This window comes from Panthera tigris, chromosome B1, assembly GCF_018350195.1.
Source record: "Panthera tigris isolate Pti1 chromosome B1, P.tigris_Pti1_mat1.1, whole genome shotgun sequence".
Taxonomy (NCBI): Eukaryota; Metazoa; Chordata; class Mammalia; order Carnivora; family Felidae; genus Panthera; species Panthera tigris.
This window is the reverse complement of record NC_056663.1, coordinates 125,148,341-125,172,076: the sequence shown is the minus strand read 5'-3', so window position 1 is coordinate 125,172,076 and position 23,736 is coordinate 125,148,341. Positions and strand designations below refer to the sequence as shown.

At 37.7% G+C, this 23,736-nt stretch overlaps 1 protein-coding gene across 1 annotated transcript in view; it reads right to left on the bottom strand.

The window, feature by feature from the left end:
• UNC5C (unc-5 netrin receptor C) overlaps positions 1–23,736 on the bottom strand; it is a 305,644-nt gene that overhangs the window by 100,456 nt on the left and 181,452 nt on the right. Inside the window, exon 4 of the mRNA XM_015542240.2 lies at positions 22,378–22,521. Within this exon, the coding sequence (XP_015397726.1) occupies positions 22,378–22,521 (144 nt within the window). The remainder of the gene's footprint in view (positions 1–22,377; positions 22,522–23,736) is intronic.

Genomic DNA, 23,736 nt, shown 5'->3' with positions numbered 1-23,736 from the left:
AAAAATTGTTATAGGTGGAATAAACATGTTAGAAATCAGTTTATCATTTTAGAGCGCCTGGGTACCTCAGTCGGTTAAACATCTGACTCTGGATTTTGGCTTAGGTCATGATCTCACAGTTTGTGAGATCACTGAGCCCCACATCGGGCTCTGTGCTGACAGCGTGGAGCCCACTTGGGATTCTCCCTCTCTCTCTCTCTCTCTCTCTCTCTCTCTGCCCCTCCCCCAGATGCACATATGTGCATGCTCTCTCAAAATAAATAAACATTAAAAAAAACAAACTATTGATTAAAAAAATCAGTTTATTATTTTAAATGCCAAAATTAAAAAATAAATGATTCCGCCACAGAGCTTTGAAGCAACATTTATATAAACAAAAAAATATATTAAACATTTTATTTCATACACATACAGTTTCATCTCCTTCCAATGAAAAGTTATTGGAATTTTGTCCAGTTGATTTTGATTATAAATTAATGCTTCTATCCTTCCATGTCACATCTTTGATAAAGACTTAAGAATCTAAAAGTACCATTTAAGCCTATTGAACTGTGGTTTGTGAAAACCCAAAGACTCTGGAGGTATATTCCTAATGTCTTTCAAGGAGCTATCAGAAAGCACGATCTGGAAGGAAGCACGGACAGAAAAAAAAATCCATTGTTAAAACTTGCCATTTGTTGAATTTCTCGGCATAAGAAAACCTTCAAAAGCTTAGGGGTTGTGAGAAAATTATGGATATATGTGATCTGAGGTAAGACAAGAGACTTGCCAAACGGTGACAAAATTTCTGTCAGAAGGCCACTTCTGATTTGATTATCAAGAAATTGAGTATATTGCAAAAATAAACACTTAAAATCCACAGTTATTAGAACTTATAAGTTATGGAAATAATGTCTTTATTTTACATGTAAGAAACATATCTATCAAATTACCGAAAGCCTTACAGCAAAATAACCAATGCTACATTAGAAACTTCTGAGACTTGATTTGTACATATTTTGCTATTACAGACATCCCTTTCATCAGACATCTTTTGGTTAATCTGTGTCCTTCCAACACAAACATTAAAAACTTGTTACTCTCTTCTTCTTTTATTCTCTTTTTTAACTCTTTCTTTTCTTACGTAGTTTCTCTTTGTTTTGGATCTGCATCAAGGTAAAAATTTTGGCAAAATGCCAAGTACTAATAAGAATAATAGCAGCGGTGGACAATTTTTATGGGACAAAATGTTCTTGACCAGATATATCTTGTTTATAAAAAAAATCATTCTGAAAAACTTCCATCTGATGTGGGGTAGGGTGAAAAAATAATGACTGGAATTAGTTCTCAAATTTAAGAACCTATCGACTCTCTTGGTTAAATTAATAAGCATATCACAAAATGAGGGCTTAGAATAAGAATGAGGTACATATGCATCCAAATAGCTAAAACAAATTATTTTAATATTTAGTATTATATTCTTTGGTACACACTTGCTTAAGTGCTTAAGATGATGATGTGTAAGATAAAAAGACTCAAGACTAAAAAGGTAAGCTGACATCTACTTGTGAGAGCCTTTCTGCCATGCTAAGCAATGGCAAGCCCTCAAAAGCTTTTAAGCAAAGGAAGGGGATCAGATATCATACTCCCCTCATTGTGACAGACGTGACAGAGGTGGTGGTAAAGAGACAGAAGGTAGTTAGGAACCCATCTGAGTAGAGTAGGAGGAATGACGGGGTCTTGAACTCGGCTAGTGATAGTGCGGAGGAGGAAGCAGGAGGAGGAAGAGGAGAAGGAAGAAGCAGATTCTGGAAATAAAAAGATCATACATTTCAGAAGACCCAAGTATTTGGAGAGTGCCAGGAGGCAAGAATAATAGTATATTCTTAGCTCTTGCAATTGTTAAGATGGTACCATCACTAGATGATATAGTACAGAATTAGAAAGGAAAGTGAAGAGAAAGATAGCGATGTACTTGGTACAGGTTCAGTTTGGTGTGTACAGGATATTCAAATGGAAAGTGCAATAAATCCAGATCATGTGTTCTCAGGCTCAGTACTACTGACATTTGGGACTGGATAATACTCTGTTGTCAGGTTGTCCTGTGCATAGCAAGATACTTAGCAGCATCCTTGGACGTCACCTACTAAAAGCAAGGAGCACCTCTTCCAGCTGTGGTAAAATAAATGCCCACAGACAGATGCCTAATGTCCCCAGTAGGCAAAATCCATCCCAAGTTGAGAAACACTAGAACTTATAAAAAACCTCCTTGTAAGCGATTTGTGCTTTGTTGTCTAGGAGACGACCGAAGCATGGGAAACAGATTACATCACCAGGAGAAAGACTGAGTGCTCAACATACAGGACACCAACATTCAAAAGAAAAGGCTGCCAGCAAAATGACATGGCATGAACAAAGAGGCAAGAGAGAAACCAAACAGACATGTGTCAGAGGAGCCAAGAGGAGAATAACGTTTTAACAAGATGAGAGGCCAACAGGACAAATGCAGGGAAGGATTCAGAAGGGTGAAGAAGCCACTGGTTTGGGACATTTAGGTGTGAATGGCAAGTGAAAGCCAAGCTGGGTTGAGGGGTGCACGGGAACTGGCAATATGACCATCATGAGAACCTACTGCTCTTTTGCAAAAATTTTATGATGACAGAAGTCAGCAGCACCAGTAAGAGGCAATGGGTTTGAATGCAGCATGCTGTAATTCTTAGGATATGGTGTAGTTTTTGGCATGGTTTTCAAATTCCTGCCATATGAAGGCACTTCTTAGGAGGATCCCTGTTTCCTAACTGAGAATGGTGACCACACATCAGAGGCACATCCTTCGAGAGACAGGTTTAACTGAGCCATCGTTGAATACCTTGTAATTATTTCATTTTAATGGTTTGGCTTTAAACTCCATATAAATTTTATGTAATTTCTAAAATGATCTCGCATTTAACCCCCCACGAGGCAATACTTCTTCCTGCAAAATCCTTTTAATTTCTGCCATAAACCCTCTTTTCTAGCTCTCAGGTTGTGTAATGAGCATAGAATATATTGTGGTTGTCCAGGAATGCAGCTGCTCACTTCTGGATGCCTCTGCAAGGGGAGGGTGGGTAACGTTTTAAGCATATCCTTTATCATTTGCAAAGATGTGATAGAAGGCAGGCTGGATGCCTTGCAGGCAGAGAGAACACAAGGGTGACGAATGAATAAGCATGAAAAACGGACATTTGTCAGCCAGGAATTAGATGTAAAACAGAACGGTTCAGAATAATGTGGGTATTCCTGTCAGGAAAAGAGATGAATTTCTGCCCTTGGAAGACCTTTAGGATTCTACATTTCTGTTTTCTTTCCATTAGTTCTGCTGACAGTAAAATAAGTATAAAGTCCTTTCATTATAACCTAGATTACTTTTGCAAAGTCAACTTGGCCTACCTCCGATTTAGTCGTTGATTCCAGCGATTAAAAGAAAAACCAGCTTTGTCATATGCATGCATTCTGAGAGATGTTTACTTAAGAGCATGAATATTGGCTTACTAAATCCATACAGCAAAATCCAATTAGCAGATGTAGAATCAGACTTGAAACTATATGGATTTCTATTTACCATTTACACAGTAATCAAAGAAAGCCTTTCAGAACCCCTACATGCATGGGCACATACGACGTCTCATTTTCTATTGTAGAATCTTGACGCTTTCAATGATTTTTTTTTCTTTTGCAAAATAATACTACTGTGGTTACGAATTATTTATGAAGTGGAATACACTAATTAATGGCATTCTACAAACATGAACTCTGCTTTTTGGCAATGTGGTGAACAGAAATGAAGACTAACTGGGAGTTCGAAGACTGGGCCTTTCCCTTTCCTAATTTCTAAAATAAAAATAAATGTCTGGATGCTTCTGAAGGTCTCTTTTGCTATATAAAAGGGCCAATGACTGACTAGATTAACATTTTAAATATGTGTTTGAGGGGAAAAAGGTTTTCCTGTGTTGAATAAAATACTTCTTGGTTGTGATGGATCTTTAAGGAGCTATACCAATGACTAGTATCTAAAAGAAACAATAGGAGAAATCATTTTTAAATAATAAAGGAGTTGGCGAATCTTTGAAGACAACAGCTTATAATTTTCCCCCAGAACAATTTTCATGGAATTTTTGGATACTTGGATCTATAGGTATAGCTAAGAGAAAACAGGGAAAATGATAGGTTCCAGATGATTCAGTATTAAAAATACCAGAAAGTTCTTTATACAAATCCAAGGAAGCAATCATAAAAGCCAACTAAAATTAAAACTTGGATGATTGTAAATGCATTGAGAATAACTTTGACAAAAGTAATTTTCTGTCTCCATGGAGAGATGGGGAGGGGAACGCCTACCCAAAATAGCATGTAAGAAAGCCCCATCATGTCAATGTGCATATTTATGGAAGGGGCAGAAAATCACATCTCCATCCCTTGAGCATCTCTGCCTGACACTCCAAAAAGGGTGAGTAACGCCTACGACTGAAAAGTCAAGGCTGCACAGGCCATTTTTGAGTATAATGCATCACACTACCATCTAAACACCTGTGAGCCCCACTGATTTTGAAAGGAAACCTAAAGAAAATATCAGCAAGAGATGTCCCTATAGTGTCTGAGTAGGCAGGTTGCTGATACTGTTTTTTTTTTTTTTTTAAAGATAATGACTATGTCCTTACTCTAAGTTTTTTTTAATTGTTTATATTTATTAAAAAATATTTATTTCCTCAGCAATATTACTTTGTTGTACAGAAAGATTCATTACAATAAAATATTTTTTATTTATTTATTTATTTATTTATTTATTTATTTATTTATTTTTGAATAAAATATTTTTTAAAAGGCAAATCTTGGCAATGTGGTAGACTGACACTATGAAGTCAAGAGTTCTCCATAATTTGGCTATTGTGGATAGCACAGGGTACATGTGCCCCTATGAATCAGCACTCCTGTATCCTTTGGATAAATTTTTAGTACTACTAAGTCGTAGGGTAATTCTATTTTTAATTTTTTGAGGAACCTCCATACTGTTTTCCAGAGTAGCTGCACCAGTTTGCATTCCCACCAACAGTGCAAGAGGGTTGTCCTTTCTCTACATCCTCGCCAACACCTGTTGCTTCCTGAATTGTTAATTTTAGTCACTCTGACTGGTGTAAGGTGGTATCTCAATGTGGTTTTGATTTGTATTTCCCTGATGATGAGTGATGTTGAGTATCTTTTCATGTGTCTCTTAGCCATCTGGATGTCTTCTTTGGAAAAGTGTCTATTCGTATTTTCTTCCCGTATCTTCACTGGACTATTTGTTTTTCAGGTGTTGAGTTAGGTAAGTTCTTTATAGATTTTTGATACTAACCCTTTATCTGATATGTCATTTGCAAATATCTTCTTCCATTCCATTGGTTGCCTTTTAGTTTTGTTGATTGTTTCCTTTGCTGTGCAGAAGCTTTTTATATTGATGAGGTCCCAATAGTTCATTTTTGCTTTTATTTTCCTTGCCTTCAGAGACATGTCAAGTAAGAAGTTGCTGCGGCTGAGGTCAAAGAGGTTGTTGCCTGTCTTCTCCTGTAGGATTTTGATGATTTCCTGTCTCACATTTAGCTCTTTCATTCATTTTGAATTTATTTTTGTATAAGGTGTGGTGTAAGAAAGTGGTCCAGGTTCATTCTTCTGTATGTTGCTGTCCAGTTCTCTCAACACCATTTGATAAAGAGACTGTCTTTTTTCCATTGGATATTCTTTCCTGCTTTGTCAAAGATTAGTTGGCCATACATTTGAGGGTCCATTTCTGGGCTCTCCATTCTATTCCATTGGTCTATGTGTCTGTTTTTGTGCCAATATCATACTGTGTTGATGATTACAACTTTATAGTACAAGCTTTGTAGTCTGGCATTGTGATGCCTCCAGCTTTGGCTTTCGTTTTCAATATTACTTTGGCTATTGGGGGTCTTTTGTGGTTCCATGAAAATTTTAGGGTTGTTTGTTCTATCTCTGTGAAAAATGCTGGTGCTATTTTTATTGGGATAGCATTGAATGTATAGATTGCTCTGGGCGGCACTGACATTTCAACAATATTTGTTCTTTCAATCCATGAGCATGGAATGACTTTCCATTTCTTTGTGTCTTCAATTTCTTTCATAAGCTTTCTACAGTTTTCAGCATACAGATCTTTTCCCTCTTTGGCTAGATTTATTCCTAGGTATTTTATGGTTCTTGGTGCAACTGTAAATGGGATTGATTCCTTGATATTTCTTTCCGTTGCTTCATTATTGGTGTATAAAATGCAACTGATTGCTGTACATTGATTTTACATCCTGTGACTTGGCTGACTTCACGCATCAAGTTCTAGTGGTTTTTTGGTGGAGTCTTTCAGATTTTCCATGTAGAGTATCATGTCATCTGCAAAAAGTGCAAGTTTGACTTCTTTACCAATTTGGATACATTTTATTTCACTTTGTTTTCTGATTGCTGAGGCTAGGACTTCAAACACTATGTTAAACTATATTGGTGAGGGTGGACATCCCTGTCATATTCCTAATCTCAGGGAGAAAGTTCTCAGTTTTTCCCCATTGAGGATGATATTAGCTGTGGACCTTCCATATATGGCTTTATGATGTTAAGGTATGTTCCTTCTATCCCGACTTTCTTGAGGATTTTTATTAAGAAAGGATGCTATATTTTGTCAAGTTCTTTTTCTGTATCTATTTACAGGATCATCTGGTTCTTACCCTTTCTTCCATTAATGTGATGAAACGTCCATCAACTGATGGATGGATAAAGAAGATGTGGAAGATACATATCTACATCTATATCTGTATCTATAGCTATATCTTTCTATCCATATACATACAATAGAATACTACTTGGCAATGAAAAAGAATGAAATCTTGCCATTTTCAACAATGTGGATGAAACTGGAGGGTATTATGCTAAATGAAATAAGTCAGTCAGAAAAAGACAGATATCATATGTTTTCACTCACATGTGGAATTTGAGAAACTTAACAGAAGACCATAGGGGAAAGTAAGGAAAAATAAGTTACAAACAAAGGAGGCAAAACATAAGAGACTCTTAAATATAGAGAACTAAGGGTTGATGGAGGTGGGGGTTAGGGGAGGTGGGGAAAATGGGAGATGGGCATTGAGGAGGACACTTGTTGGGATGAGCACTGGGTGTTGTGTTTAAATGATGAATTACGGAATCTACTCCCGAAGCCAAGACTACACTGTATACACTCTATGTTAGCTAACTTGACAATAAGTTGTTTAAAAAAGAAATATATATCTCCTGCTTTTTTAAAACACCAGGAATTCCTAATTTATATTAGGAAAACTAATGACTGATTTTCCAATAACAAAGCATCCATTACCTAAAAAAAAAAAAAAAAAAAAAAGAATTCTCCAATGGGTAAACTTCAATAGACTATTCTTAAATTCCACAGAATAATAATAAGATAAATGAAATATTGCATTATTACTGTTGGTTGTTTCATTTCTTTTATACCTCATAGAGTTTTATACGTCATAGAGTTTTGTGAATATTAAAAGACATATTGAATGTGAGAAGTTTTCTAAGGATTATAAAGCACAGAACATGTAATAAATGATAACAATTTCTATTATTAATACTCAGAGAGGTCTGGAATGAAAGATTATTACTCATATGAGTAAATTTTCAGCATGTCGTTTTCTTGCATACTTTAGCCATATTGTCTATAAACTATAGTATCTAATATTCCTTATTGTCTTTTGGAATTTAAGGTTTATTGCTATGTTTTTCAAACTTATGTGTCATGTCCCCTTAAAGAGTTATGAAATCAATTTAGGGGATTGAAAAACAACATTAAAGATATGAAACCGAATGAACAGAAAATGCCAAGATGTATCATACATAGCATTGTGTGTGTATATATGTATATACATATACATATAACCACACACAAACACACATATATATCTGTGTGTATTTCTATGTGTAAGAAGACCATGATATAAATATATTTTTTTATTGTAGGTCACTGTGAAAATCTGAAAGTTCTGGGAGGCAAGATAACATTGTAGCTAAGAGCAGAGTCTTTGCATAGAGAAAACTGGGTTCAGAGCCAGCTGTGTGACCTTGAGCACACTGTTTAACCTTTCCTTGCCTTAGTTTCTTTAGCTGAAAAATGGGCATAATAATTACTATATTATAGGTTATATAGGAAGACCTATAAAATCTTAACATTGTGTGTACCTGGGATATATGTGCCCAAAAGATAATATTCCCCCACCCCACCTTTCCCCACTGTATTAGCAAATTTATTACACTACACAGGTATTAGGTATTATCATTACTAGTCAAAATAAATATAATCAAGTGAGACAAAAAAATTATGAGTGTGACGGACTAATTATTGAAGATGATATTTCACGAAGAGAAATCCAAGGACTGCCATTCTGTGCTTGATAACAATGCAGATTTCATCTCAGGTTGGGCCTTGGAAATCTACACTTTTAAATGGTCCCACAGGTGTGTTTTATACACAGCACTTAAATATGTGAACCACTTAAATATGTGAACCACTTAATGACTGACTGTTGATTATTTATGGAACACCCATGATATGTATGGTGCTGGGCTAGATCTTGTAGGCAGCAGGAGGGAGGCTTTGGGAGGTTGTGGAAACCAAGCAAACTTGCTTCTGCAGTGTGGTTCTTACCACCTGGTTCTTAATGGTCCCTCTACTGGTATTTCCAGAGTGTCAGCAGCAGAAAGCTTTTGTATAGGCTGACGGCTGACAGCGTCTAGCACAGCTTTTGAAATTTCACATGTATCTAGGGACCATGCAGGTGACAATAAATGATAGAAAGTTAGGCACAGAATTTTTTTTTTTTCTTGAAACATGATGCCTACCCGGGCTATCTTTCATTTCTAAATTTTAATAGTGACAAGAATACAAAACCAATCCACTTTACTTTTTGCTCTTGTTACTCAAGCAGTAAGTTGCATGTTGCCAATAAGGAATGCAGACTCGGGCCCACAGGCTCCATATTTCATTGGTAACAGAAGCTGGTAATGCCAGTCATTATGTGAGCTTTTTTTCTAATCCTATAGGTTGTTAACTACTTAAAATTTATCAAGAATTCTTTCGTGGGCCAATATTTTGAGGGCCGAACCGAGAAGTTGGTAAGCTATATTGGGCCTATGAACTGCCACTTTGAGACGTTGGTCTAGCAAATTCAGTGGTGAGTGTGTCAAAGTTAACTTAATGTTTCTTGCGGCTTCTTTCTTACCTCAGAGACAATCCTCTGGATTTCTCCCCATAGCTCTTCTTCCTTCTGACTCTCAGACGCTTAACCAAGAAACAGACCTTGGTGGGCAGAGCTGTTTCTGCTAGTAGGATTCCATATATAACATTTTCCGAATTCACATTGTATAATTATTAATTTATGTTCCCTTGCGTACTTTCAGAAATAATGTTAGGCAATAAATGTTAGGATTTCAGAATATTAAATAAATGAAAACGATTCCATTTTAAATAAATGGAAACTATTAGCACATGAGTCAGGAGAAACAAGAGGTTTCTTGATGGCTGGAAAGACACTTTGTAATTATTTCTGTAATTTTTGATGACTACATAGGATAAATATGTTCCCACATTCTTTTCTGAACCAGTGTCTTCATTGTTATGGTTGCTATGTAAACAAAACCCTGAATCTCTTTCAGGTAAGTAGGAATGTGTCCAGAGTGGTTATGATTTCTTCTCAGCTCTTGTTCTTTGGAGTAGAAATAGCAAACGTTCAGCACCAGTGCCTTCCATGACAGTGTAAGTCATTATATTCTTTTCTCTGGAGTCTGGATTTAGCCTCACTTAGCTTCCCCAGCACAGAACCCTGGGAGGTTACAACTAAGCAGGAGTTACCATTCAAGATATGTTGCAATTTGCATTCCCAACTGAGAGTTCACTACACAAAACTTTCTGATATGGGGTGTGTCTGCATAGTTATAGCCATCTTTCTAGCAGATACTACATCACTGTTAAATTTCACTTTATTTTTTTATTTATTAAAAAAAAGGTTTTTTTTAATGTTTGCTTGTTTATTTATTCATTTATTTAAATTTTTTTTTCAACGTTTTTTATTTATTTTTGGGACAGAGAGAGACAGAGCATGAACGGGGGAGGGGCAGAGAGAGAGGGAGACACAGAATCGGAAACAGGCTCCAGGCTCCGAGCCATCAGCCCAGAGCCTGACGCGGGGCTCGAACTCACAGACCGCGAGATCGTGACCTGGCTGAAGTCGGACGCTTAACCGACTGCGCCACCCAGGCGCCCCTATTCATTTATTTAGAGAGGGAGAGAGACAGAACTCGAGTGGGGGAGGGGCAGAGAGAGAATGAGACACAGAATCTGAAGCAAGCTCCAGGCTCTGAGCTGTCAGCACAGAGCCTGACGTGGGACTTGAACTCACGAACCACGAGATCTGACCTGAGCCGGAGTCAGTCGCTTAGCTAACTGAGCCACCCAGACCCCCTCACTTTATTTTTTTTAATATTTATTTATTGATTTTGAGAGAGGGAGAAAGAGAGAGCACATGAATGGGGGAGGAGCAGTGAGTTCAGAACCTGATCCGGGGCTCAATCTCACAAACCTTAAGATCATGACCTGAGCCGAAATCAAGAGCCAGAGGCCTAACCTACTGAGCCACCCAGGTGCCCCAAGTTTCACTTTAAGAAGATAAAGTAAATAATCCCAGCCAATTAAATGCTATTTTATTTTTTTTTCATTTTAAAAATTCTTTAGGGTCAAATATATCTCGGTGCTTGGTGCTTAGTACATAGGAGATCCTTAAAAAATGTTGAATTAAAATCGATTTCCAAAATAATCTGGTAAACCCGTTTACTGAAGATCTGGAAACAATTTCTCTTATGGTAACTATACAGACTCTTTGAAATTACACAGTTCAACCCCCTTGCTTTATAGATAATACATCTAAAACCCTCAGAGGTTAACTTCCTTGTTCAAGTTCAGCAGCTATTTATAAGCAGGCTACCCCATTATGTAGGTCTGTTGAAGGAGGAGTACTACATAATGCTTGCATTTATTTCTTATAGAAATGACCACAAATTTACTGGCTTAAAATACCCAAAATTTATTTTCCCATAGTCTGGAGGCCAGCAATGTGAAATCAGTTTCACTGGGCCACAATCAAGGAGACAGTAAAGCTGTACTTCCTCCAAAAGTTCTCTGGGAGACTCCAAAGCTTGCCTCTTCCAGATTCTGTGGCTGCCAGCATTCTTGGTTTGTAGCAGCATCGCTCCAGTCTCTGCTTCTGCAATCCCATGGCCCCTCCTCTTCTATCTGTGTCAAATCTTTCTCTATCTTTCTCTTATAGGGACCTCTGTGATGGCAGTTAGGGCCCACCTGGATAATCCTGGATAACCTCTCCCTTTCAGGATGGTTAAGCACATCTGCAAAGAGTCCTTTTCCATGTAAGGTAAGGTTTACAGGTTCCAGGGACTAGGACCCTGATGCCTTTGGGACCATTATCCAGCCTACCACAGGGGTTATGAGTGTGCAGCTTGGATCCACCTGCCTGACTTTAATCCTGGTCCTGTGTGTTCAGAGATTTATGTGCTTTTGTTTATTCATCCCTAGAATGAGAATAACTACAGTACTTATCTCACAGGGTTATTGTGAAGATCGAATAAAGTAATACACATAAAAACCCTTAAGAGGACAATGCTATTACCTAAAAGCCGTCTACAAATGTACTCACTCAGATATCCATTCCATCCAGCCCCAGCTGTCAAACTTTGATAGAGTTCCTGCTTATACTGATATTTAATTAAATAATGATTTGTTTATTTACGTATTTATTTATTTCTACCAAGAAGCCATACTCCAAGTATCAGAATTAAGCTTCTTGCCTCCCAGACTGAGCAAGTCTTGACAAAGCAGCTCTCGATCTAGAGAAATTCTGTGCTTAGAAGAGGTCCATGTTGCAGTTACCTGTTATACTTTCTGACCATCTTTTGTACCTTCTGACACAGGTCTGTCTTCGCATCAAGCAAATATAGCTGATTTACTATGATTCACATTTTCATACAATTAATTCTTTTACATGCTGAAAGAACAGAGAGGTGCTGAACCTTTTTTTTTTTTTTTTTTTTTACTTTTGAAAAATTTGTTTTAATGTACTTTCAAAGTGCTCCTCTAGTGAATAAGATAATTCTGTGGTCACATATAGTCATAATACTTATGCTCTTAGAAGGAAAAGAAGTATCTTTCTTCCAATAATGATAAAAGGCACTAATTATGTTGTCATAGTAGAGTACCACTTATGCTTAAATCACCAACTCTGGCTGTTAATGGGAAGTAAGTGCTGTGAACTGACCAGTACAGCATATTTTGAGAGAACTAGATTAGTCTTCTGAGCTTTGGACACTTATTAAAAGTAACAAATGCCAACCTTAAGGCCATACAGCCCTAAAAAGTTTGCCATGGTTTTCTTTTTCAGGAATAGATTATCTTATCTTGGCTAGAATTTTTTAAAAAATCATGATTTTTTTTAATATATATATTTAGCAACTCTTACCATGATTTTTAAATGTAAGGGACACAATGTCTACAAAATATTAGATGAAGTTCTCTTTCCCACTTGCCTTTTCTTCTCAAATATTGTAAAAGATAAAACAAAACAAACAAAAACCAACAAACCAACATAAATAAACTATATGAAGTTTCATCTATAATTGGGTTGAAAAGTCAAGCATTGTCACAAGTGTGTTTAAAATTCAGATTCACCATTTCCTAAATAAGTGACTTGGTCAAGTGACCTAAGGCTTCCTACTCATAGGACTACTGGGGGCTTATATCAGAGTTTTATTTTGTAACCTATTTTTTAAAAAAGTGATGTTTTTGACAACCCTTAGGAATTTACCACGAACACTTTCATAATACTTCAATCCAGGGACAGAGGTTGGAATGATCTTTAAGGAAATCAGCTGAAGGATTATCTTGGCAATGTCTTTAGTTTTACCCAGGGATGGCTATCCCTTACTGCACTGAGGTCATTTAATGTCTTTAGTTTTACCCAGGGATGGCTATCCCTTACTGCACTGAGGTCATTTAAACAGAGAAATCCTAAGTGCACAAATTCCCTGCAGAAGGGAAACATAATTTCAGCCATTCTTCTTTATTTCTTGGCTTTGGGGCATTTATAGAATAAACATATTGGTATTCAGTTTTGCTAAAGGGTTTTTTAAAAAATAAATATTTTAGAGCTAGAGCTCCAAATGACATCCATTACAGAGAAGAGGAAGGGAAAAACCCATACAAGCCACTCTTTTATATTCACACTGCATCTTTAGTTTTAGAAAAAAAATGATTATATGCCATCACAATATTTTTTAAGGTATGTCTTAGGGATAAATAATAAGAAACATGCCAACTTTATGGATGAGGAACCAGACATATCAAAAAGTTAAGGCTCTTTTCTCAGAGTACAAAGAAATGAATGCAATGATTGCAGACAAGCTTTTCTTGCAAATAAGCAGTTTAGCCGTAAACTTCCCTTTTCATACAGCATAAAACATTACTTTAATGGCACATTTTAGTCCAGTGGGTTGCCAGCCCTGCCTATAACACATAGATAGCTGATTTCTCCCAAAATGTAACTTATGAGACAGTGTTCTATCAACTGGTCGTCTACCTCTCAGAATAAACATGAGCCGTGAATGTCTATGGATTTGTGGGGCCTCTACGAATCTTGGGAATTTCTGTCCAAATACAATAGAAAGTATGTTTGGAAAAACATAGACTGATGAAATCAGGTATGTGTTATAGTTTTTAATCTTCACATGGGGACCACGTGATGAACTATTTAATAAAACAGTTGAGATTTATATGGAACAAGAAGAAATTTATTGTTAAAGATTTCCTTCTCACTATCTAGAAAAAATCTAAATTGTGCAGTTAATCTTCTCTAATTCAAAGTCTGGCCTCTGTGACTTATCATTGGCTCATTAGGGTGCTTAAATGATTGCACAATGGATCATATCAAACCACAGTTCAGAACTGCATGTTAGGAAACAAGCTATTTATTTTGGTGTGCAGGCAAGCCTGCTGGGCTCTATTAAGATACTTGGTTTTAGGCTACCAGATTCTGTCATGGTATAACCTAAATCTTTCAGAACACCTGGTTCAAGACATGTGTTATTTGGCTAAATAACTATAATTTAGTATAATTTAGTTTTGTTTTCTGCCGAGGAGACAGGTTGGAAATGGAAAAGTAACATATAAGGACACAAGCAATGGCTTCTGTGTATATAAACCAACGCAATAATTCACAAGAGTACATATATTTAATTAAAGATACTGCTCCCCCACACCATAGAAATTTTAATTAATGAATTCCCTTAAGAGACATATTGAGTTCCTCCACTGTGCCAAGCATCACTGTAGGCATTTTGAATTCCTCAGTGAATAAACCCAACAAAAACCTTTGCCTGTGTGGATCTCACTTCCTAAGGGGGTGAGGGAGATAGACCACAACCCGCTAACATAATAAATAAGCAAGTATATAGTAGATGAGAATTCAGTAAGTGCTATGAAGAAAATAAGTTAAGTACAAAAATGTGATGGAGGCTTGCAGGGGGAGCACAGAGGCAATCACTTCAGTCTATCGGATGTCCTTGAATTACTTGGGTGAGAAAACATTTTTACTAAAAGAACATGTCATTAGCATTGAATAACATCATCACTTTGTCGCATCTTATGCTTTCAGTGTAATTCAATTTCATTCCATTTATTTATGTCTTCAGTTACTTAGCACCAACCATTTGCAAAGCACTATTTTTAGGCATTGGGGCCACAGTGCTAAAGAAAATAAAGTGCCTGATATTGTGCAGCTTATATTCTGGTGGTGGAGACAGTCAACATCAAAGCAAACAAATAATGATGAAGAGAAACACCCTCAAGAAGAAGAAAGCAGGTTTGGGGTTCGAAGAGTGACAGAGTTGGAGTCCGTGGATTTTAGGTAAATTGGTCAGCGTTGACCCCAGTGAAGAGAAATCTGAATGAAAGAAGAAAGTGGGTCCCATTTAAGAGTTGAGGAAGACTCTTCCAGGTGGTAAGGAACAGATATTACAAATAGCTTGTATTTGAAATGGATGTATTGCACTCAGGAAACAAGGAGACTGGTGTGGTTGGAGTAGGCCAAGCAATGGAGAGAGAGAGGAACCCGAGGCCTTATTACACTTCTGCACTAAATAATAGTGAGCTTCTGACATTATGCCTATGGAAAAAAAGACAGTTTTGTGAACTACTACCTGACATAAACATTATTGTCCTCCCCTCTCCTATTTGTACCCAGAGTGTTCATTAAAGCCTGGACTCTGTCCAGCTGGTCAGACCAACTTCTTCATATACCAGCTGTGAACTCAGGCAGGATTTTTAAATCTCCCTTTGTTGTCGGTTTTCTCATCTGTAAAATAGTGATTAGTATACCTGTCACATAGGATTGTTCCAAGGACTGAATGAGCTAGTCCATGTGAGTGTTGGTCAAAAGGTATAGACTTTCGGTTACAAATGAATACGTTCTAGGGATATTTTTCTGCAGCATGGTGACTACAGTTAATCACATTGTATTATGCATTTGAAATTTGCTGAGAGAATCGACTTTAAGTACTTTCACTAAAAAAAAAAAAAAGATAACCATGTAAGGAGAAAAATAAGGTGACTGAAACAGTGTCACCATTTTTATCGTTATTCTATAGTACTTATGTCCAGTACCAGTTACATGGGGCTATCAAGCAATTGATGTGGGGCTAGTCTTAATGCAGAAGTTCTATAATTGTAAACACATCAGATCTCAAAGATCCTTGGACAATGCTGTTCTGGATAGCATGCTAGACACTACAGACTCATAAATATGAACAAGGCTTGGTCCAAACCCCACAGGTGGTCACAAGGTGGCTCTGATCTCAGGGAAAAGGACAAGGGAGCTATGAGAGACAGCAGAGAGGGCCAACCTAATCCTCCTTAATTCTTCCCAGGAACTATCAAATTCCAATCTGTAGCCAGTGGCCTTTGTGATTTATTGGTTTGCACACAGAATAAAGAAGACATTCTTAGGAACCATCCTGCCACTCCCAGGAAGACGGATTCTCTGTGCACATAAATCCACTGTAACTCCTGAACTGTAGGGGAGGGGTGACCATATGGAGTGTCCCTCCATCCTCAGGCAAGGGGGAAAATTACAATCTAATTGTATGTGAATTGGCAGGGAATTTCGTCCTCTAGGATTGAGAACCAAGGCCTGAGACATGAAGTTGTAAAACAAAAAGATACTGTTTAGTTTTTGATGTTAACTTAGTATTGGTAAGTTTCAAAATGCACAAATAAAGTTTAAATCATTATGTCTGTTGTTATGAACACCTATTATCATTCACTGAGCATTTGTTTTGTGTCTGGCACTATTCCAGATGCTTTACAAGTTTATCCAATTTAATCTTGAAATAACCCTATCATTTGCATTTCACGGTTGATGAAACTAAGGCTCAGAGAGGTTAAGTCATGTGACCAAGGTCATATTAGTAAGTGATGGAACTAGGATTTGAACGTAAGTCAGCCTGGGTCCAAAACTTGTGCTCTAACCAGTCCACTGTGCTACTGACACTATTATCCCTCCCCACTAACAACAACAACAACAAACACATCCCCAACAATCACCACAGCAAAACAGCAGCCTTAGTGAAATCAAGACATATCCCAAAGAATGACAGTGTTTGTTAACATTTTGCCTGAATTATGGTCCTACCTTAATACTAGGAATTTTCCCATTGGCTTTATAAAAAGAGAGGCTGGAAGAAACGACCTAATGAAACTGGTAGCTATCTTACCATAAAGGCTCCTTGGATAGTTACTACAGTGTCCGTTTGAGGTCTCTCAGAAGAAAGTCCTCTCTTTGCAATGGAAGCCACAGCTCCCACATAAGACCCCAGCCCTCCAGAAAATGTGCACGATTCTAGAGCAAGCATGTCATGTTCTCAGCTCATGCCTGGCTAAATTCTAACTCTTAGGTTTCCTTTTTTTGCCCCTCTGTCTTAATTGTGTCGCAAATTGGTTTTATATTTTATATAGTTTGAATAAATAAAATATTATAAGCAGATAAACAGAGCCAATATTCATTCCTGCTTTAGAAACTTCTGAAAATAGAGCTTTTTAATGAAAGAATGATGAGCCTCTCCATCGTATACGTGAGTATACATCTAATTAGGTGAGAGGTAATTGCATTTATTTAACCTTAGCATCACAGTTATCTCTGTCGGAGATAAATTTAAGCTTTAATTGAAGTTTATGTGATGGCCATCTGTCAAATATTACTGGGCAAAGCCCCACAGCTCACTTGAAACAGGGCAAACTAGAAAATTTGCAACTTTGTGCAACATTAGCACAAACTCACATTGTAGGAATCAGCCCTGACAGAGATCACCGAAATTTAACCCCTCCTTTTTTAGCGTCATAAAAATCTACATGAATAAATCTTTACATGTTGGATGGTCATCCTCAGCCACACACATATGAATTCAGTAAAATATGGAAGTACAGGCAAACTGCTCTTCAGTCTTATTGCATGAAGATGAAAAGGTGTTATGGGCAAATTAATCTCTTACTTTGGTTATTATTTGAAAATGTCAAATTATATTTAGTGAAGTTTGTATAATATGTTGCAAAGAAAGATGGGGTTCTTACAGATATTTAATATTTATGTGGAGAATAGGGACATACATATAGATTGTGTGTGTGATATACATATGACATATATATATATCGTGTACTATGACATGACGTATATATATTTGTATATATATATGAAATTGGCACAAGATATTCATCACTTGGAACTATGCAGTCCTTAAACTTCAGCTTCTAGCCAAGCCAATTTAATATGGAATATAAATTGGCAATTTTAAATATTTATTGTAACTGGTATTAATGAACACATAGCAATGAAAGATAAAGATACAGTCATATCATTGTGTTGCTTTTGATTGTAATTAGAAGCTAACTTTGTTGGGTTTCTTTTATATATATTTATTTATTTTATGGAAAGTGCAAGCGGGGTTGGGCGGAGAGATGGGGATCTGAAGAGGGCTCTGTGCTGACAAGCTGACAGCAGTGAGCCTGATGTAGGGCTCGAACTCACGAACTACAAGATCAGGACCTGAGCCAAAGTGGGACACTCAACCGACTGAGTCACCCAGCTGCCCCTAGAAGCTAATTTTGAATTCATTTAAATATTTGACCAAAACAATTAGTTTCTTATTTCCTTTAAAAATATTTGAAACTACCTTTTTTCTTCATGATTAATAAAGTATTCAAGATTTGTGGCAGATGATTGCAGTGGATATGGGGTATGCTACTGAGACCCCTTTTTAGGACTGATCCCACCCATTGGGAGTGTTGCCCTCAGCTGCTGAAAGCTGACTTGACCCAGGACACACAATTGGGTAGGGGCCCACATCCATGGACTAGTCTATGTGGAGGAATAAAGCCTCATTGACCCCCTATATCTCACGGTGGGGCAACTCTAAAGGGCCATTTGAGCTCCAGAGCTCTCTATGGGGCCATCCTTTGTCCTGAAGCTCAAGTCCCCCTTCTGCTCAATCCTACTGCCCACATATCTCCACCAGTATTGTCCCAAAGAGTACTCTTTAACACCCTCTCTGTGTGCATGTCCCTATCCCAGAATCTACTTCACAGAGAATCCACAAAAGACAGAGGAAAATCTCCATAGATATGCTCAGAGAGGAAAGATTAATGTATAGCATTTTAATAAACTTCACCGGGAGATTTTTATTAACAGTTTTAATTCAACAAAATTTATTAAACATCTATGATGTTCTAGGCGTTAGGCTAAGCACAAAAGATATAAAGTTAAGCAAAACTGAATTAAGCAGAATTTATCTCAAAGAACTTGCTGGCATGAAACACAGACATTCCAACCAGTGAATATAATTTAATTGAGACAAGCCTTGTGTTAAGAGAATGGGCAAAGTGTTCTGAAGGTATAAGAGAAAGGGATGCCTGTCTCTCTGGAGACCCAGGAGACAGGAAAGAGTTCATGAGGACGTCTGAAACAAACTCTTCAAACATCTCTTGAATCATTCTTTCCTCTCTTTCTCTCACATCTCACATCCAATCTTTCAACAAAAGCTATTACCTCTGCCTTTAAATGTAAAATAGTCCTCCCTGTCCACCATTCTGCTTTCTGAGGTTTAAGTTACCCACTGTCAACTTCAGTCGAGGAGCGGTTGTTCCCTTTTCTGACTTATCATGAGAAGGCTGACAGTAGACTAATACCACATCACGACACCTGTGCTGTTCATCTCCTGACGCAGGCATTTTATCACCTCACATCATCACAAGAAGGAGAAGGACAGCACAATGAGATATTTTGAGACAGTGCATGCTCATAACTTTTACCATAGTATATTGTTATCATTTTTCTTTTTTAAAAAAATGTTCATTTATTTTGAGAGAGACAGTGTGAGTGGAGGAGGGGCATAGAGAGAGGGAAAGAGAGTATCCCAAGCAGGTTCCATACTGTCAGTACAGAATCCAATGTGGGGCTTGAACTCAAGAACTGTGAGATAATGACGAGCCAAAATCAAGAGTCGGACGCTTAACCGACTGAGCCACCCAGGCACCCTTATAATTTTTCTCTTTTTTCTTTACTTATTGTTGTTAATCTCTTACTATGCCTAGTTTATAAATTAAACTTTCTCATAGGTATATATAGAAAAAACATAACACGTATAGGGTTTGGTACTATCTGCGGTTTCAGGTATGTACTGAGGTTCTTGGAACACATCTCTCCCCCTCCCCCTCCCCCCTCCCCCCACCCCGGGGGAAGGGAGACTATTGTATCTAGGATCCAGGTTATGCCACTTTCACTGCTGCTTATCTATGCAAGCTTACGGTCCCTCATAGACACAGCCTCATAACTGGTCTTTGTGCTTCTACTCTTCATCTATTCTAAGCACAAGTCATGATTCTGCTGACATGGAAGTCACATCATGAATTCCTCTGCTGAAAACATTCTAAAGTTCTCTTCTCAAAATAAGAACCAAAGATGTTACACCTACAGTGTCCTGGGCCATCTGCCTAGGATAACCAGCACACTCCTGCCCCAGGGTATTTGTATTTGTGACACTTGCGGCTCCCTCTGCCTAACTCCCCTTCCCCTCCTCCTTCAGGTTTCTTCAACTGTCAGCTTCTTCCAGAGGAATTCCATGACTACCCTCCCTGAGCACAATATACCCCCCTTTCCTGCTTTACTATTTAAAACAATTTTTTTAATGTTTATTTATTTTTCTGATATAGAGCATATGGTGGGGGAGGAACAGAGTCAGGAAGACACAGAATCTGAAGCAGGCTCTAGACTCTGAGCTGTCAGCACAGAGCCTGACACGGGGCTCAAACCCACAAACTGCAAGATCATGACCTGAACTGAAGTCAGGTGCTTAACCCACCCAGGCGCCCCTACTTTTCTCTGTAGCACTTACCATCTGCTCTGTGCCTGATTAGTAGTTGCTTTATTTAGAGTTCGCCCTTGTTTACCTGAAAGTAAACCTCCATGAGGGCAGGGATCATTACATGTTTGCTTTTGGCTCCATACCCAATAGGTACAACTGTCCCAAGAACAGAGTAAAAGCTCACTAAATATTGTTAAATAAATGAATGTTTACAAAAATGAAGGGAAGTAAGAGAAGGATGAAACCCTTCACTGTGAACAGTAGCTGGAAAGCATGGAAATCAAAGTATTTCAAATGTACTGTGACTAAAATGGAAACATTCTTTGTGGTTGACACTGAAAATACAGGTTGCATATATAAACCATGAAATATAGTTGTCAGGGGCCGAACTGTTCACACGTTGACGTCCTAACCGTCAGGACTCCAGAATGTGACTTTATTTGGAGATAAGGCCTTTAAAGAGGTGATGAAGTTACAATGAGGCCTTTAGGGTAGCTTTAATCCAATAGGACTCCTGTCTTTATAGGAAGAGAAATGCGGGCCAGGACGGTTGCAGAGGGAAGACAGTGCAAACATGTGGAGACAAGCATCCACGAGCCCAGGAGAGAAACTTTCAGAGGAGACAGCATTGCTGGCACCTTGATCTCAGACCTGTAGCTTCCAGAACTGTGAGAAGAAGATTTCGGCTGGTTAAGGCACCCAGGCTGTGGTACTCTGTATGCCAGCCCTAGCAGACTCGGACGACGGCATATGGCATTAATGGTAAGGAATTTTTCCTTTATCTCCAAGCTACTGTAACATTTTAGCAGGGAGGGAAGTGATCTGGGCAGAGACCTGAGTTTCAGGAAGATTGCACTGTGGTAATATGGAGGATGGCCTAGAAAAGGGAAATAAGTGGAGCCATTGAGACTAGCTGGGGCGTGTTTGCAATGGTTGGGATCTAGATCAAGTAGGAGGTAAGGGAAGAGGCAGGTACGGAACTGGGAGAACCCTCAGAGCCAAGACTATTGGGACTCAGTGACGTGTTGGGGGGTGATACTGATATCCACCACAAAACAGAATTTAGTCAAATGCAGACATTCAAAAGAGTTCAGATCATATAATTGACATGGATTTCAGTGGTCTCATACTTGAGAAAACTTCTCAGTATGGAACCTTAAGACAGATTAAAGCAGCATTCATTGCTGCTCAAGATGTGAATAGCACTCCTTCAGAAAAGGGGCCTGCAAAAAACAGCTGCAGGCTACATCTTTTTCTTAGGGATAATATGTATTAGCATATTTAAAAATCCAAGAATTTTGCAATGAATAAACCTATTTAACTTGGCCCCCAAAAAACTATTTTCCACATTTATTTGATTATGGAATGCTTTTTTGTGAGGCACTTCCTAACCTCTCCCTAAACATGAATACTCTAGAATTTAACACAGTTTGGAAAATAGTGCTGTGTTTTGATGCACTAGAATGGTTCCAAAAATGAATAGAGAAGCTTTGTATGGGTCATTTCTATTTCCAATAACAAAACTAATCAACATTGTCTTAACACACTGGCAGAATAAACTTATTAAAGGAATACAGTTTGGTTTTCCTGTAGCCTAATTATTACCAGATTCAAAAAGAAAATTCAGAATCTTTTGAAAGTACCACTAATTCTTTCACATCCCTAAAGACAAACTAAAAGCGTCTTGAAACAACAACAACCACAACAAAATGGTATCCTGGGGACTTAAGGGGAAAGTGTAGCTCAAATGCAGAAATCTGGGAGTTTTGACTACGGTTCTTTGAATTTAGAGCAGTTACGGTATACATTTTTCCACATTCCACTGGTTTCTGAAACCCATGTGGCCCGTGTGCCATGACTCACATGCAATGCGCACATAGGCCTTCCTGCTCTTTGTGGTGCCCGCCGAGCTCCAGGCCACACACTGGCACCAGTAATCTTCCGGCCCAAAGAGTTCTTCCACTTGCTGGCGTGAAATTTCAATGCTCACTTCCCGGACAATGAGACCTGCCAAGAGAAAGGAAGACTGAAGTCAGGAAAAGACTAGTACTAACAAAACTCAAACCATCATACCGTGTATTTCCCCCGAGTGATCTGTCTTGATGCCATAGATCAACACACCAGATACTGTCCCTGTCCACCTGTGATTTTTCCTCTGGCCCCAGTTATTGGACTCTCAACTTTTTAATTTTCTTATTTGCTATTTCAAATCTGCTTTCATCAGAAGATGAAAGTCGAATAGATCTATCACTCCACAAAATTACACCTTTTCTCAAATAGCCTGACAAACATTCACCCTCCACTGAGATATCTTCCTTGGTTTATTCAAACATGAACTTGAATTTCAATTCTCCTAAGGATGGTAACCAAATTATATAGGTTGTGGAAAGATAATCTGTGTGCTGTACATAACCTTACAATAACTAAATCTTCCTAACTCTTCACATGAAATGACAGAGAATAACCTAAAACTATAATCATAAGTATATAAGCCACAAATATATATAAACACATATCACATTTTTTTATAATATTGTCTGGTACCAAAAAGCTATATACATTTTATAACACCTTGTATAGTTTTACAGTAACTAAATCTTCCCCTAACTCTTCACATGACATGAGAATGACCTAAAACTATAATCATAAATGTATATATAAAAATATATATGCCAGGTTTTATTATAATATAAGCTAGTATTTATAAATATGTGGCAATTATTTAAAACTAAGTTATTTTAATAGTTGCATTTTAGCTATTAAGGCACACTGTTTTCTTTAAAAAATACCAGCCTTAAGTTAACAAATCCCTGCTATTTTATCCAAAGAATGTGTGACTTTAAAGTTTTCATGCACAGTATTTTGAAAGCCCAAATGTTTCTCTATAATTGTAATGTAACCAAAATCCTCTGAAAGTGGCTTCCAGCTAAAATGCTCAAATAATTGGATTTTATTTTACAGCATTATATCATCCTAAATAACAAAAAATGAACTAAGAATCTGAGATTATCATTTTAAGAGTATTTATCTTAATGTACCTAAGCCTATTTCTTAGAGTCATTCTGCAATGTGCTTCTTTGCACTGAGCAAGAAGGATCATCTGATCAATGCACGTGGACAATTGCCAGTTTGCCTGCACACACTTTCCGCATGAGGTACCTATGGAGAGTATTGGCAGGGGCATCCTGAGGGACTAGAAGAATTTGACTGGGTTAAGTATAA